The following is a 16,824-nucleotide window of genomic DNA, read 5'->3' on the forward strand; positions in this document are numbered from 1 at the left end:
ATATAATTAATATTTTCACACATAGTAGAGACAAACACATTCAATCTGGACTTGAAAAAATAGAACTCTGCATTATTTAATCAAGATGACTGAATTTGCCTGTTTTCCACTCCTGCAGAACAGCAGTTGTAGGCTATTGTTACTCCTAACTTTCTTACATTTAGTTTTCACTTCTTGCGTATCATTGTTACATTCCTGGCAGACTCAACTGCTTTTCCACCACCAACTTTTTATATAGCATGCCACTTATAGCTTCCACCTACATGAAATTGTCCAATTCCCTTTTAAAGCCATCCAAATAATGGCCATCACCACTTCTTACAGAGGTGAATTCTGTTGTTTAACTGCACATTGTGTGAAGAAGTGCTTCCTTTGATCTGTCCTAAAGCTCCTACCAATAAGCTGCAAGGGATGAGCATGTTCTATCATCCACTTGCTCCACACCCTACATAATTTTAAACACTTCTCTAATTTCTCTTGCTCCACTTTTTTCTAAGCTAAACAGCTCTATTGTATCTGTTCCTCTTAAGGGAGCTGCTGTAGCCCCATCATCACGTTTGTTGCCCTTCTTTATATTTTTTCCAACTCGATAAAGTCTTTTTTTCTGCTAAGGCAACCAGAACTGTATACAATACTCCAAGGCTGGAGTACCAAATACTAAAGATTTGTACAAGGAGCGTATGATTTTGGCAGTACCGTTTTCTGTTCTTAATTATGCCTAACATGGAGTTTGCCCTTTTCACAGCAGCACATCCTTGGTGTGAAAGGATACATTCTCAGCTTCAAGGAATGGGTCCCTTTCTAAGGGATCATTCCCCTCTTCCTCAGAATCATGCCCTCATCATACTGAGAGAGGGTAGTGGATTTACTTTTAATGATCACTTATATAGCTCTGGGTGGGCTGGCCCAAAAGCTGCTGCAAGCAATCTGATTGGAGGGCCTTGTCTGAAAGGCAAGGGTGGCTATGGATGAATTTCTGGTCTGCCCTAGCTTCCAGTGATTTAGAATATATGCTAATTCTTAATCGTCCCACTTGGAGTGAAGATGTTCTATTCAGGGGAGAACCCAACAGTGAATGGGTTGTTGGAGCACCCAACAGTCAAAGGGTAGGCGATTTGTGAAGGGCTGTTGTTTAGAAGGCTGACTACCTCTGTGCCATCTAATTCTAAGTCATAACCTGGCTTCTCAAACTTGGGAATACTCTGCTTCTGAGCTTTAGTTTGTAAGATTCTAAAAACCTGAGCCTAAACTGGGCCCAAACTGCAGCTAGCCTTCACTGTATGCTTATAAGCTGTCTGTTCCACTAGCTTGGCCTGCACAGGGGCTCTAGAGTACAGGGACAGGTACTGTTTTTCGTGCCCCCTTCAGTTTAGCTAAGGATTTGGTTTAAATGTGGCCTCCAGGAGCTGTAGGTTCCTGCTGGGTTTTCCTTCTGGAATTAAGTTTAATTGAGGTCTGCACAGAGTTATGACACAACAGTGTAAACATGTTCCAAATCCATTCCAAACAGTTTATTCTAATGCGCAGCTGGACAAATTTTGTGCAGCTGGGGAAAAAAACTCGGAGTGGAAACTATGTTTTTGTACAGTTGGAAAAATGAACTTTTCTCACATTGTTTTTCATTAGAAAAATTCAGGGAGGTGCTCGCACACTGGGGATTAGGGGGCTGCACCAAATTCTCGTGCAGTTAAAAACAATGCTTAGAATCAATACTTGTACATCTGTTTGGAAAGAGCCATATTTATAAAGCAGAAAGCAATTAGATGATTTTGATTTGGATTATGTTTGTTATTTTTATTATGCTAACTGAGCAGGAGCCGTAAACAAGCAGCAGGTGTTTACAGTAAGGGTTTATTAAGAGGATGGATATTCAGGAATATGATCTTCCAAACCATCCCTAAACAGGTGCCCTCCAGATGAGCTGGATTACAATTCTCAGCATCCCCCAGCCATGATGCTGAGAGCTGTAGCCCGGTACATATGGAGGGAACTAGGTTAGGGAAAGTTGGAAGAATCTTTCAGCTTTTAGTGTCAGAGAAAGGAGGGGAACCCTTGATTCATGTATTTACCTAGATCTGGCTGCAGCTACACAGCATGGATGGCTGTCAGAAACGACTCCTTTCCCCATTGGCGTAGGCAAAAATGGAAGCCCACACTGGTCCACCAACTTTCTGATGCTGTTTTCAGCACGTGAATAAGCAGCACCTAAGAAAAATGCCCACCACCACAAAAGACTTCTTGACACTTTTTCAACACACCATGAGTCCCCTTTAAAAATGCTTCAGAGTAAGAGCCGACAGTGATGATTTTATTAATTGCGACTCACTAGTTGCATTCAAATGCTACAATAACATTGCAGGATTAGTATGCAGGCTGGTCACATCTCTAATGGACCCTCTTGCAGGAGGCTTGACTTTCAATAAAGAAAAAAAAATCACTTTGGGTAAAATCTTATGGGAATGTCAGAAACCCTCCAAACTGAGGATTATGGGCATCCTATGCAGAGTGGGAAGAGCATGGAAAGTGATGGCTGCCTCTGTGCGACTCCTACTCTGCAAATCAGCTTATTCCACAGCTTTGGACTGGGAAGGAAGGCACTTATAGGACCCATGGTAACTTACATCTTCAAGGCACTGGTCTCCTCCAGTACCTTCTCCCCTAAATGTCTACCAAACCCCTTCTCAGCTGACATAGTTCTTTCTATACCAGCTGGCAGTTTGGAAGAGGACATTCTGGGCCCAGAACCTCAGCACCAGCATCAGAGCAGAGACTCCAAAAGAATCCTATAGCCCTCAAAACCTGCAATACTTTTTAAGAGGTTGCAAAGATGATATTATTTTGCAATAGCAAACTCTCTTGAACTTTCAGAGAACACAAGACAACTATACTACGGTGGAAGTGGGGGGATTTAACATGTAACAATAAGAAGTCAGTTAGACATCTTCTTACGAAGTTAATAAATAAGCTATAGGCTTATGTAGTATTTTTGTTTTACTAAATCCATTTTCAATTGCCCATTACTCCCCGTATGGCACAGTTTAGAAAAGACTATTGATCTTTTTCTTTTTTGCAGGAGTTAAAACCCACCCTCTTAGTTTTAACCCAAAATTCAAAGAGAACTTACATTGTGAATAACACTTGACATGAAAGGAACACAACACTTGCATGAAAGGAAATACTCTACTGAATGTTGTAGTGAGCATCATGGTTGAAAAGGGATTACCTTTGCCAATAATTAAGAGTGGTTTTCTGGAATGTACAATGAATGAAACTGCTTGAGAAACTGCCATCTCTTCAGCCATGCTGATAGGAGGTGCTGGACAACACTCCACATACCTGGAAGATATTTAAAAAAAACATCATCTTGAAAAAGAAATGGGATAAGGAATTGAATAAAACAGCCAATTGTCTTCGTGCTTAAAATCAGAAAAGCCTATTCTAATTTATGTATTAATTCCAGTTGTAAAAGGCAAAAATATTTTACCGATGGATACTTGAAACATTGTCACCAAAACATATAACTGTGAAGAGAAAAAAATCAGTTTGCAGAAGATACTGTAGTATTTCATTACATCCTATTAATGCTAACCCTGGAATAAGGAACTATTAATCCATACCTCGCAATTTGACAACCAGTGCTACACCTAGGCAAATGATGCATTGCTTTTCCTAACAGATAGGCATGCACAGGCAGGATGGCACCAGCAAGCACCAGTTCAATTTCTTCATAAACCAATTCATTTCAAAATGTTAGAGTGCAGTGCTGTCCCTAGATTTTTTTTGGTTCAGACTCAATCAAAAATAACTTCCCAATACTTTTTGAGCTTACTTTTGTCAAAGGCAGGCAAGGATTATATTCATTCCCAGTTATTACTTAAGAAACAAGATCAAAAGAGCCGCAAGTGGTGGTTCTGAGTGGACTTCAGAGCTTTTGTGCCAACCCTCTACACAACCTTTACATTATGGCCTCCTCCTGACCCCCTTCCCCAACAAAATGTGATTAGGAAGGCTCTGGAACAGCTTTCAGTGTGGCACAAGAAACTGCAGTTAGTTGGAAGAGGAAATGCCTGAGTAGGGTAGGATATGCCTGAGTACATGCACAGGCTTGCGAGATCCTGTAGCCTGCTGCCTCCCATCTATCCATCTGAAGTATCTCTTTTAAACATGATAAAAATGAAACCTATTTTGACAATGGTTCTTAGGTATGGCCTTGATCCTCTCCTAGAACCAAAGATTAGTCCCACACATAGTGAGCTTAGTTTTCCACTTCTCCATCTAGATAATGCTTCCTTATGAAAAGTATGTTAATTCACAATTTCTAAATGGTAAATTGACATGCACCAGGTTGGACTCAATCCCACAAACAGGCACAAACACAGGCAAAAGGGTCAGCTTAAGAAAAAAGCAGAGGGTCTCCTTAAGAAAAAAAAGCCATCCTACTAGTAAGGACTCACTTGACAGAGCTCTTGTTCACCTGCAGATTTACAAAATCCCCAGGTATGTCAATGTAACAGGCACCTGGACGACCATAGATACTGTTTCTGACAGCCTAAAATGATGGGAAAGATAAAACACACAGCAACATTCATACTTAGGACTTAAAACAGCAGTACCTGGGGCTTAGGCCCTGCCAATTCCTTTCCACCCACACCAATTCCTTTCCACAAGCAGTGGTTCTTGCCAATTCCATTGCTTACACAATGAAAATGTAGCACCTTCTAGAGGACAATAAGTGAACAAAAATGTTAGTTTCTGGATTGTACAATTTGGCAGGAGTCCCTTATTCAAGCTCCACTGACCTACCCTGTTCTAGTAATGAGCATTTCCAGTTATTTCCATTTGCTCCCAGAGATTCTAAATCACTATTCAACAAATACTAGGGGCTGTTTGGACAATGAAACTATGGTGGGCTGCAATGGGATTGGCAGAGGTGTAAGCATCCTATTAAATCCCTCCACCCCCCCCCCAAAAAAAAGATCTAGTAATCAATTGTGTTAAACTTGCAATGGAAAAAAGGCATTGTCAAAGTTGTTGTAGAGCAGAACAACTGAAGCCATATGTAACTGCTAACTATTTCACTATACTGTCAGCAGTTGCATCTGGAATTATTCAGTCAAAATCTCCTGCTGATTGCCTATTTTAAGTAGCATGACCCCTGAGTAAACACCCTGGAGCCATTCTTCAGTTACTTTGGATTCTATTTGTTTCAGCCACATGTTAAAGACTGAGCCAACACTTAAGGATTAAAGTCTGTATGGCTCTGGGAGGGTATCATTAGTGTGAAGCTTTATAAAACCCATTCCAGAAAGGTTAAGAAATGAACAGTATCAACAAAACAAATAAATCTGCAAGACTACTCAGCTGTACTTCACAAGACAATAACTGGAAAGATAGGGTACCATTAAGCACTCCATGTCTGGATAAAATATTTGTTTTGCCTGCATAATGCAACTTTTACAGAACTAAGTGAAAAAAGCTTAGGTTCTTCAGGACAACTTGTTTCACTAGTAGGCTACAATCTTACTTGGGATTAAGTACAAGGGCTACAATCTTACTTGGGATTGCTGAGATGTTTCCGGTTTTTTTTAACTCTAATTGTATAAACTGTTTATTTATGTTTATTTATTATTGTTGTAAGCTGCCCTGAGGCTTTTTGCGAATGGGGCGGCATAAAAACGGTTTAAATAAATAAATAAATAAGTCACACTGCACTCCAACAAGGTTTATGTTGAGTTGACAGGCATAGAAGCACACTGTCAATCATATATTTAAAATAATGCAGATGTCAACTATTACAGCCTTCAAATGCACTGGCTCTTTCCTACATTTATAGGTTACATCTCCCTATTGTAGAAGTAAGAGGAGGTGCACCAACACATGCATCCATACAACACCATCCACGGCAGCTGTGCACACACATTAGCACACATGCAAAACTGTGCATTCGGGTGGAAATATCACCATTTTTGAACTGGCTTGTACCTTCTCAATAACAGCAGGGATAGCTTCTAGACTGCTTGGCCTGGCGGCAAATTTGCTGTATAGTCGACAGGCTTCAACCTGGAATCAAGCAAAGCAAACAAACCCACTGAAAACAAGATTTTCCTCTCTCTTTTCTAAATAGTTATTCTGCTGCTTGATAAAGCCAGATGCTTCTCACAGTGGCTGAACAGGACGTTAAGCCACAGGCCATGAAGCAAACAGCACTCTTCTCTTTTTACTCCACCAATGAATTATATTCAGTGGCAACTGCCTCTGAATATGGAGTTTCTATCTGTGACTAATAAATATCATGACTGTTTAATTTATTTTAAAATTAAACTATGTTTATTTAAATTCATTTCTATTTTTATTACCATTAAATTTGGAACCTTTCCAAGGTGGTACAGGTACAATAAAAATTCAGTAAACATAAGTTCAACAAAAGTTCAATTGAAAGAGTGACTACTCATTTTAAAAAGTCAGTAAAAGATTTCCGCATTAAAAACTAGAAGTCCAAGAGACTACAGTCTTCAGAATTTTCCTGAAGATGTGCAAAGAATAGGCCTGATGAACCCTTGAAAGTTGATTCCAAAGGTGCACAGCCCTCTTACTTGTACTTGCCAGTCTAACCTCCCACAATGGCCAGCATGTGAGAAAGGCCTCTGTTGATTACCTTATTATGTAGGCAGGTTGATATGGGACTAACAGTTAATTTTACACAATGCTATGTCTCCTTACAGCTTTCAAAAATAGAAAATATTCTAGAGAAAACATTCTCATTTGGGTTCACAAAAGCTAAAAAAGAAAAGAAAAATCCAATTACCCCTTTCATATTTTAGTAATCTTTTACATGTATACAGAGATGCTTGCCTGAACAGATTTCCCTTATCATCATAACAATACACAAAAAGTCTTCTTTTAAAAATGCATGCAAGCACACCTGTAACATTGCCCCCTGCTAGAGCACATGCTGCCATGGTTGTCAGATCTCTTCACAGAGGAAGAGTTTAAGCAGTAAGCTCAAAGAGAAAGAAACACCTGGGTGACTGTTTAACAGCATTTGGACATGTGTAGCATAAAAGGCATTTTTCCCAGATGTGCTGAAAAAAAGTTGGCTTTCTCAGGGCTTCGAAGAGAAATGCTCTTGTTTCCAATCAACTGCTCACTGGAGACAAGAGATTTTCCCTTTTGGAGAGTGCAGGCAGGTCCTGCAAAGGAAGCTGTTGAGGCTTGTCCTGCGTGGTTTTGAGTAACTTGGTATTTGGAATGCTATCTGAAAGCACTGCTGAGTCCCCAGCTAATGGTAATGTGCATAGATGTCCACATGCAAACATGCAGATTCACAAGCCCAGTGAATCCCCAGCAGACACTGGATGCTCCCCTGAGGGTCAAAATGTATGTACATAGCTATGTACCTGTGGAAATTCTTGGAAAGCCCCCATTGTTTCCTGATTTCTGTCAGAGGAACCTCCAATAACAATCAAAGGCCTGAAGAAAAGGAATAACACAAGTTTCAATTCTTAAATCAAGGTTCTGAACACAAGCTCATCTGGATCCAGGAAGTAAACAAGGGTAAAAGCCTCATATGCAGCATTCAGGTGCACCAGTCCATACTGACTGGGTCCAGGCATACCCTCAGAAAAGCTTGGTTTTGACAGCACAGATGTGGAGGGCCACTGACTTGACTGCATCTGAGTGCTCTTTCCAGGCTGTAAATGTTTGCTACCCCATCAGATCATATGAAACCAGTAACATTTTATCATTTCCTTGACAGGCACAGAATAAGGAAGTGCTATCAGGAAAGCTTCGAAACCAAGTTGCATGATATGACTGTGCTAGGAAATCTCCTACTGTGCTGTTTTTGTTTTTTTCTGTAGGGCAATGAACCTCAACATAGTCAGAAAGACTTGAAGTCTACGGACAAGTCAATACATATTTATATCTGACTTAGTTCAAAGGCTCATCCATATGAATCTGAACAAAACCAAAAAGAGAGAAAAAGGGAAAGAATGATCCTGTGTTTGGCTTTCATAGAACATGTCCTATGCTGTTACTTTAGGTCAATGTCCAGAATTGTTAAGAGGAAAAAATGTAGGTTCATTACCAGCAATTCATGTTTGCATTTGCCATTCCAGCTAGAGCATGTACAAAACCAGGACCAGAAACTACAAGGCATACACCAGGCCTAGAGACAAAAGAAAAATAGAACATATAAAAATTATGCAATAGAAATATAAATTATGGAAAAGTAGCCCTGAATAATTCCAGGTGCATTGCTGTTACATAGTTAAGGCAACAAATTAATCTGAAAGAAAATGCATTTTTATTTATTGATTTTAAGGATTTTTACCTTGCCCCTGAGCCAAAAATGGCTCCAAGAGTAGTTTAGAAAGACTGATGATGAGACGGTTCCCTGCTCTCATTCTTACAGTCTCAAAGACACGACACAAAAAGAAAATACACTGGGAAAGATAACTTTATAGCAGGTGGAAATATTTCAAGCCCAACCCAGCCCTCCAGGAATCATGGACTGTGACCCTTCCTTCACTTTATATCCCTTCCTCCAGGTTTCCTGTTTTTTGTCAAGTTTTTTCCCCCTGCCATTCTAAAAGGTTGCAATGCCTCCACTAAGGATTATTTGCTGGCAGTAAGAACTTAAAGCCAAATTATGCTGGCATCTTTGATATCGTGGCATTGCCCATTTAGCCTTACCTATAACTTGAATTCAACCCTCATGCTGAGCAATATTTTGCTCCCCAGCTTTATGAGATGCCAACTGCAGACACGAGTGTTCAAGCAACAAAGCACATGCATTGCAAATTATAGAAGGCAACTACAGCAAAAATCCTGACCTGACAATAAAGACAGAATGCGGATTGTTTTTGCTCCTCTGTCAACTATCGATTCGGAAGCATGCATCTTACCTGCCTGTCAGGTACCCAACAGCAGAGGCAGCATAAGAGGCCTGTTGAAAATGGAATACATATTTATGAATAAGCAACTGAATGAAACTTATGTGGCTGTGGCTGTATCATAACATCAGTTTTAGATTCCTCCATCTGGTAGACAAAAATACTGTGTGCAAGTAGGGTTCCATTAAAATGAATGCACTGTGCTTCATACACAGAAACTATGCACTATAATGGACACTGTGCTATGACATGTGGCCAAGAGGTTTCCATACTGAAAACATTTCCTGCTGTACTGCCAACAGCCCTATGGGTAAATTTAAAGAACAAGGAGCAAGGTACAGTGTACAGAACAAGGTACTATTACTGCACCCTTCCTCTATGGCCATGCTAGCTGGGGGTGATGGAAATTTTAGTTTAACATATCTGGAGCGTTCTAAACTGGGGGTCTTATTTTTGGGTCAAATTATATTGGTGCAGTAACATGGAAGATCATCAGTGCAATTCTATACATCCCTACTCAGAGCAAAGCCCCACTGAGTGCAATTGCTTTCAAGTAAGCAAGCAGAGGATTCCAGGTTGTCTGTTATTACTGAGAAAGCTCTTGAAAGCAACATGTGTTTCAAAGAAACATGAAATTTATGCTATGAAAACCATAGTTCTACAACAAGAGAAATTGGTCAAGTAAATTGCATCACACAATTTAATTTCCATTTCTTATTCTATGGGTCTAAAGAACAGGCATGGATATAAATAACAAAACAAATTTACTTAAAGTGTTTGATGTGTAGTTGTGTTGCATGACCATGGAGTCTTGGGACACTAGCTGATACATTTTCAGCTACATCCTGGGATTACTTAGTTTTAGAAAATAACACTTTATTTTCAAACCAAATATTGTTGGTCCTAGGCAGTCTGTGAAAAAAGGTAGTGGCTACCTAAAACACTTCACTGATTTATCATACAGCAACTGCCTCTACAAAGGTGTAAAGGGCAGAGAGACACACTCTCTAAAAGCAGGTCTCCCTTTCACAGAAAATGGTATTCTGGATTGACTAGGATGTATACGTGCATTCCCTGAACAAGTCTTATGCAAGAACACTAAATGCAAATCTTTGTACAAGTTTTTCAACTATCATTACAAGCAGCTATTCTGGATTACTTCTATGAATATTTTCACATACACCACCAGATGGCATCAGTAGAAAAAAAAAGATAAGGAAATTGAGCAAGGGAAGAAACAAGCCTGCTGAGATCACCCAGCACTACTTAGATTTCAGTGGACAATTTCTCAGCTTAGATTAGCCTGCCCAATTTGGGGCCTCCAGATTAATTCGACTGCAACTCTCATGCTGTTTCGAGACGAAGGAGATAGAAGCCCAACAATCTGGAAAGTACTAGGTTGAAATAAGATGGTCAAGGACCTAGGTTATTAACTTAAGGTGACCAGGGCATACTGGGAAATGCAGGCCTTTTCACTGTCTAATTATGCATAGAACTGTATGTCAGGTAAACTTAGATCACTTCATAGTATTTCAATCTAGAGTAAACTTGTCCAACCTGGTCCCAAAAGCTACTGTTGAAACAAACATATTTAATGTTTCTTTATTATCAACCTTGCTCTACAAGGGATTTAAAGGGAACCAGCAACTGGGACAGATGAATTCAGCGAGATTCTTGGTACTACATACTTCTATTTGTTTGTATGTTGTTTTACAATTAGTTTAGACTCTGCATAATTGAAGTAATGCATTGCATAATTAAAGATTTCATACATCTCAGATTATAATCCCGTTTGGAGGAACAAAAGCATGTTCCAAATATATAATCTGGGTGGGTTAACATGATCTGTTTCTCACACTCAGTATGAGTTATCACATCCAAGATGTAATTACATTATTGTAATTACAAGCTATAATGAGGCTTTCTGCCAGATCACTTCTTCCATTTATAACTTGGTTACATCTATGCAAACACTGAAAATTATTCAATGCTGCTGCTGATACTGCTACTCAAAAGCAGCAGGAAATAATGCACTAAAACTGAATAATGTAATTTTCAAAATTATGTTAGGTTTTTAAAAAACTACCCATTATTTCAGTAAAATATATTAAATTATACATAGAAAAAAGGACCCAAGTTCTCTCTCCCAACAGAAACTATTAGCTGAAGCACCAGCTACAAATCTGTTTGTCCTTCTAGTTATCAACCTCCATTTTGTAACTTCAGTTGCCTAAAATTTCTGCTAGGCTAACAAGAAGGGATAAGCTAATATAGGGTGCAATCCTATGCACCTTTACACAGAAAAAGGCCTGCAATCCCAGCCCCAGCCCAAGTTACAGTCACTGCTGCTGAGTTGAATGTCTCCTATTTGCCAACAAGAATCTATGCTTTTTCCAATGTCAAAATTAATGAGAGAGCTGCAGCATTTGCAGTATATTCATTCAAGTAGTTTATAATTTTGTTGCTGTTGACATATAAAGCCTTTGGTGACTTGAACCAGGCCATCTAGCTGTTCCCTTAGTTGATCTTGGAGTTCTTCTGAGGTCTTACTAATCATTTTATGGCAAATGGAATATCATCAAGTACCAGTGCATCAGCAGGCCTTCTTGGTAGTGGCACCAACCCTTTGGGACATTCTCCCAAGGGTGATTCAAGATACTGAAACAGTGGCAAGCTTTGATGCTTCATGATATACCTTCCTAATACCACCCTATTCTACTATTACAGTTTAGTTTGTTTCTACATTGTTTTGCTGCATTTTAATGTTAATTGCTTAAAGATTCTCAATCTATTAAGCAATATAGTAGTATTACAAAGAAAACAGCAATTTGGGGAGAAAGATAGAATTTTCTCCAAAAAGTCTTACATTTTTAAAAAATCTACCTCCCTCCTTCCCTCCAGCTCCCCGGTGTGATGTAGACATGGGAACAAACAAGGACAAGAACCAGCATGGTTAATTTGTTAGAACAGTGAGTCCAGAAAGAATAGATGTTAATAGTTAACATAGCACTTAATGTAGGAGAAAAATCTTGAGGTAGCTATTTAAATTAAATTGGGCACAAATGCAGTTTTTCATTCATCTTTGACAAACAAAGGAGAGAAAACGATTACTACTCAGAAACCAGAAGGCAATTTAATGTGACATGTGTTTCCCTTCTCCTTCTGAAAAAACGCACATGGCAGTGTACAAATGTTTAAAGATATCAGGAGTGGGTGTCTCATTAGTAAGGCTCTTTGTACCTCCCAAGCAGGGTGCCATGGCAACAACACATTGTCAAAGGAACTGACAGGCCAAAGGAGAGCAGGAAACTTTGCAGATGCATGCAAAGCTGTCAGTGTTGTCCGATATCGAACGGGAAATGATAGGCTCATGATTTTTATTCATATTTCTGTAACTAAAGTTCACATATATTATTACATGACAATCACACAGGAACTTTGAAGACCTACAACCACTCCTCAGTATAAAGCCCTTTTCTTCTTCCTCTGCTCGCTCTCAACCAATCATTTCAGTTCTTCAAACTTCAAGACTGAATTTTCATGAACATGGAACAGTTCTCAAAACCAATTACATGTACCTTTACACATCTATAAATAAGTCTCAGATTTTATTTTATCATCCAGATCATTTCTAGCTCAATTCTGATGGATGGCCACAGTGCATAGGAAGATGGCAAGCTCCTCTAATCACAGAGATGACAGTTTAATCATTCAGATCAGCCAGAAAAACTAATTTACCGTATTCTTTGTTCTATAAGACGCACCTGACCATAAGACCTAGTTTTTAGAGGAGGGATCCATGGAAAGCTTCCTGATAATCACAGGCACATTCCCCATCACTTCCCCATGGGCTTCATTAAAAGACGGGTTGCCATTTGAAAACATGGTGGTGCGGCGGCGGGTCTTCCCAGGCGGTGTGGGTGAGCAGTCTGTCTCTCCATGCGGCCAGCAGGTTAAAGCCCACGGCTCCTCTTCCTCCGCACCGCTCCCCCTGAGCGGCCCAGCTCTCACCCACGCCGGGACGGGGGGGTGGAGCAGGGCGCGCCAAGCGCGTGCCGGCCAGGTGGTGCCACATGGTGCAGCTGGGCCGGCAGCGTGCCGGCGGTGGTCTTCCGGGCGGCGGCAGGTCTTCCCGGGCGGTGGGGGTGAGCAGTCCGTCTCTCCGTGCGGCCGGCGGGTTAAAGCCCGCGGCTCCTCCTCCTCCGTGGCAGGTCTTCCCGGGCGGTGGGGGTGAGCAGTCCGTCTCTCCGTGCAGCCAGCAGGTTAAAGCCCGTGGCTCCTCCTCCTCCGCACCGCTCCCCCTGAGCGGCACAGCTCTCACCTGTGCTGGAGGGGGGGGTGGAGCAGCGTGCGCAAGCGCATGCCGGCCAGGTGGTGCCACGTGGTGCAGGCGGGCCGGCAGCGTCCCGGGTGTCGGGCACACACACATTCGCTCTATAAGACGCACAGACATTTCCCCTTACTTTTGAGGGGGAAAAAAGAGCATCTTATAGAGCGAAAAATACGGTAATGAAAAAGTATTAGGGCCTGCTTACAGATGACATTATTTCCTTCAATGGGGAAGATTTTAGCAGAAGAGTTAAGGTCTAAGAAACACTGTGACTTCCACAAATGCATTTTGCAAAAGTAGAATCCTTTTTTTCAGATTATGGAGGATAACCTTATATTGAGTCAGAATCATCTGTGGATGTTGAACTCTTTATACTGGGGGATCAGGAAAAGGTAATCTGTATTCAAACCTTAGGCTACATTCATGCAAACTGACAGATGAACTATACAAATAAATCTCAAAATTTGTTTAACATGTTAGTTAACTCAAACCTTTATTAAGTGCTTCCATGTAGCCTGAAGTGCCTGATCCTGCCTAATCTTGGAAGCTAAGCAGGGTCAGGCCTGGGCAGAAGTGGGATGGGTGACTTGAGTGTATGATTCTATGATTATTGCTGTCAACTGCCTCGAGAGCTTTGGCTATGGGCAGTATAAAAATGTAGTAATAATAATAATAAAAAAAAGTGCTGTGGTTAGAACAGGGGTGGCAAACATGTTACCCTCCATCAATTATAACTAACAGTGAATAATGGCAAGCCAAAACATTATGAAGTTCACAAGTTGCTCTCCCATGTCTTAGCACTACTGGAAAGCTATAAAGTAGCATAGCTCCTACAACAAACATCACCACATTCTTCCCTAGCCTGTTTCTATCCAGGGGTGTTGGAGAACAACATTCATCACACTAGCCTAGCATGCAAACTGTACTGGAATGTTGCCTTAAAGAGCAATCTTCTTAAAATGAAAATCTCTGCATCATGTCCTTCCTTTCCCCACCCATTGGTGTTATAGCTACTGAAGTTTCGCATTAACTCAATTTGCTGAAAGTTTCTCTACCTGAAAGTAAATGCAGATTTTCATAATGATTGATGCCATACTGGGGTTTACTCAATGCAGAAGTCAACAGGAAGAAGGTTATTCCTCTATTAAGAAGCTGTCATGCACAAGAGTTTTGGAGACACTGCCATCTTCTTAGTCACAAAATAGCTGCTTGGAATACAATGTAAAAATCATGAGAGCAAGATTTGTGCTATCAGGCTCAATGAATATTTTGAGGTATACTGTTGCGAGTGTGAAAGATGGAATTTGATGTGTAGGGAGTTATCTGTGAGTAAAATGAACTTTTAAGATGGAACAATTACTAAGCAAGCATGAAGGATAATTAGACCAAAAGTTAAACCACAAAGACAAAGATACTTACAGCTTGTTCATTGCGCATTCCTATAAATTTAATTCCACTTGCTTGTGCAGCAATTGCTAATTCAGTCACAGGAATACCAACAATACCAAACATGTATTGAATGTTCTGAAATAAAAAGTATTTTTTAAAAATAGAACTGTCTTCATAAAATACTTATCTTAAATACATATTGCTGAAATACTAATATTTTTAAGGAAGAGATTTCAGGGTGAATTTTAGAAGTTTGTTTAGTTTTTAGAACTCTTTAAGCATGTTAACAAACATGTGTTGATGCAGCAGATATAGTAAGAGAAAAGACCCTATTATAGGCTGCTAATCAGTTAAACAAAAGAGTGAGTTGTTTCCACAACAGAGATGAAAACAGCAAGAGTTCCCAAAAGTCTATATTTGGACTCTTTAATTTGTTGATAAATTATCTGGAATTAGTGAATGGGAGAAGGACAACTTTGCTGACGACACCAAATTTTTAGGTTGCTTGAAACAAAATGGGATAGCAAAGAGCTCTAAAAGAATGTCTCTAAAGTGGGGAAATGTGCTTCAATGAAAGCAAGTGTAAAATGATGCAGTCTGGGGCAAAATATTCCAACTTCACATATATGCTGATTGGGTCTAGTGGAAAGTGATTTACTAGGAAAGAAAACTTAGGGTGATGGTGGAAGTGAAAATGGCAACCCAGTACGCTCCTAATGTGAAAAAGACAATTTCTGTATTGGAGATTACAATAGGAACTGAAAATAAAACTGGCAGTTTCATAATGCTTATACTAATCTATGCTTTGACTGTTGGAATATTATGCATAGTTCTTGTCACCATACTTGAATATGAATATGCTAGAATTGGAGGAGATGCAAAATGGGTAATCAAAGAGATCAAAAGATTGAAACAACTCCCATATGAGGAAAAGTTATGATGTTTGAAAATTGTTAGGTTAGAGAAAAGGCAAGTATGTGGAAGTATATGTCATATTACATGTGTATGGAATTGGGCAGGGTGTGAGGAACATGAACAGGGAGATATTTTTTCTCTCTCTTATAAGGGCTCATGCAGTGTCCATTTGCAGATTCCTAGAATATGATTATGATTTTCACATCCCTCCTATCCCTGGATACCATGTTTTTACCCATGAACAGGTTTCCTGCAACTTTCTATACCGAGATGTTTTCCATGACACATGGAATCTATTATATGTTTTTCTGGACATATTTACACAGCAAGCTGCCTCATACCAGGTTTGGAGTGTTATCTGGTCTGAATGGCAGCAATTCTATTACCCTGTCTTTTTAACTGAAGGTTTCAGGGATTCTCTACAGATTAAATATCCTTCACTGAGCTCTGGGAAGCCCTGACACTCGTCCAACATAGTAACATCCTTTCCTTATATTGGGGTGTGGAACTAGAATGGGATAGGTGGGGCAACTGATTTTCCATCTAGTACTCACTGGCCTGCTGGATGTCATTTAATCCACAGTTGGCACATAAGCATGCCCAGTGAGGGAAACCCCATGTGCTGAAAAATTGCTCCACACTCCTGATCAAGGGAAGCCTGCAAACAAAGATGCCCGAACTGAAGAGCCAGGTGGAAGGACAGCCAACTTTAGGCACGCATGCCTTTGATGTATACTAGCATTCCCCAGCCAGGTAAAGCTGGTATGTAGCAAAGGTAGGTTCCTAACCTGAGCACTGACTGCAGGAGCTCCATCGAGCTCCCTGAAACCGCCTGACTGAACCACCAGGTGGAGGTGTGTCTCGGCCAGGTGGCTGTACCACTTTGCTTGGAGGAGCCTCTGTGGGCAGGTGCCCCAAGCCCAGTCCCTTATCTAAGAGCCCGAATCCAGCCATCTTATAGAGTTCAAAAGAAAACCGCTTCATGAGCTTAATTAAAATCACAAAAAAGCAACGGTTCTGGCAAGTTCCTTTCGTGCGGAATTAAAACAAGCTAGACAGAAAACTGGCAGTTGGCAGTTAGGCATCTCAGACAACTACTTTGTTTGCGAGATGCTGGAATGAAGGCAGGTTCGCTAACATTTCAGACCAGGTATTTTCAGAGCTTGGGCCTCCCTCCTCCGCCGGGAACTCCTACACGCCGACTAGCGCTCTCCACAGCCGTTTGGACCTACTACTAACACTCCCGGACGGAGGCTCGCTACTCCGAGTTCAGACCCCGCTCCCCCGCCTCACGCT

The 16,824-nt window shown here is 40.6% G+C and overlaps 1 protein-coding gene across 5 annotated transcripts in view; it reads right to left on the bottom strand.

The window, feature by feature from the left end:
- Nucleotides 1-16,824, bottom strand: part of HACL1 (2-hydroxyacyl-CoA lyase 1) — a 46,164-nt gene that overhangs the window by 29,100 nt on the left and 240 nt on the right. For 4 of the 5 annotated variants that reach the window (XR_006416653.1, XR_006416654.1, XR_006416652.1 and 1 more), the window contains exons 2-9: nt 14,644-14,748; nt 8,907-8,947; nt 8,087-8,167; nt 7,398-7,470; nt 5,983-6,060; nt 4,455-4,549; nt 3,224-3,336; nt 2,070-2,205 (exon numbers count right to left, since the gene is read on the bottom strand). Coding sequence is in view for 2 of the 5 variants with exons in the window: in XM_044450675.1 (XP_044306610.1) it covers nt 2,070-2,205; nt 3,224-3,336; nt 4,455-4,549; nt 5,983-6,060; nt 7,398-7,470; nt 8,087-8,167; nt 8,907-8,947; nt 14,644-14,748 (722 nt within the window). In the remaining 3 variants the exon portion in view is untranslated. The other variant, XM_044450676.1, reaches the window with a different exon arrangement.

This window comes from Varanus komodoensis, unplaced genomic scaffold (genome assembly GCF_004798865.1).
Source record: "Varanus komodoensis strain SLA01 unplaced genomic scaffold, ASM479886v1 scaffold68, whole genome shotgun sequence".
In the NCBI taxonomy this organism is placed as follows: domain Eukaryota; kingdom Metazoa; phylum Chordata; class Lepidosauria; order Squamata; family Varanidae; genus Varanus; species Varanus komodoensis.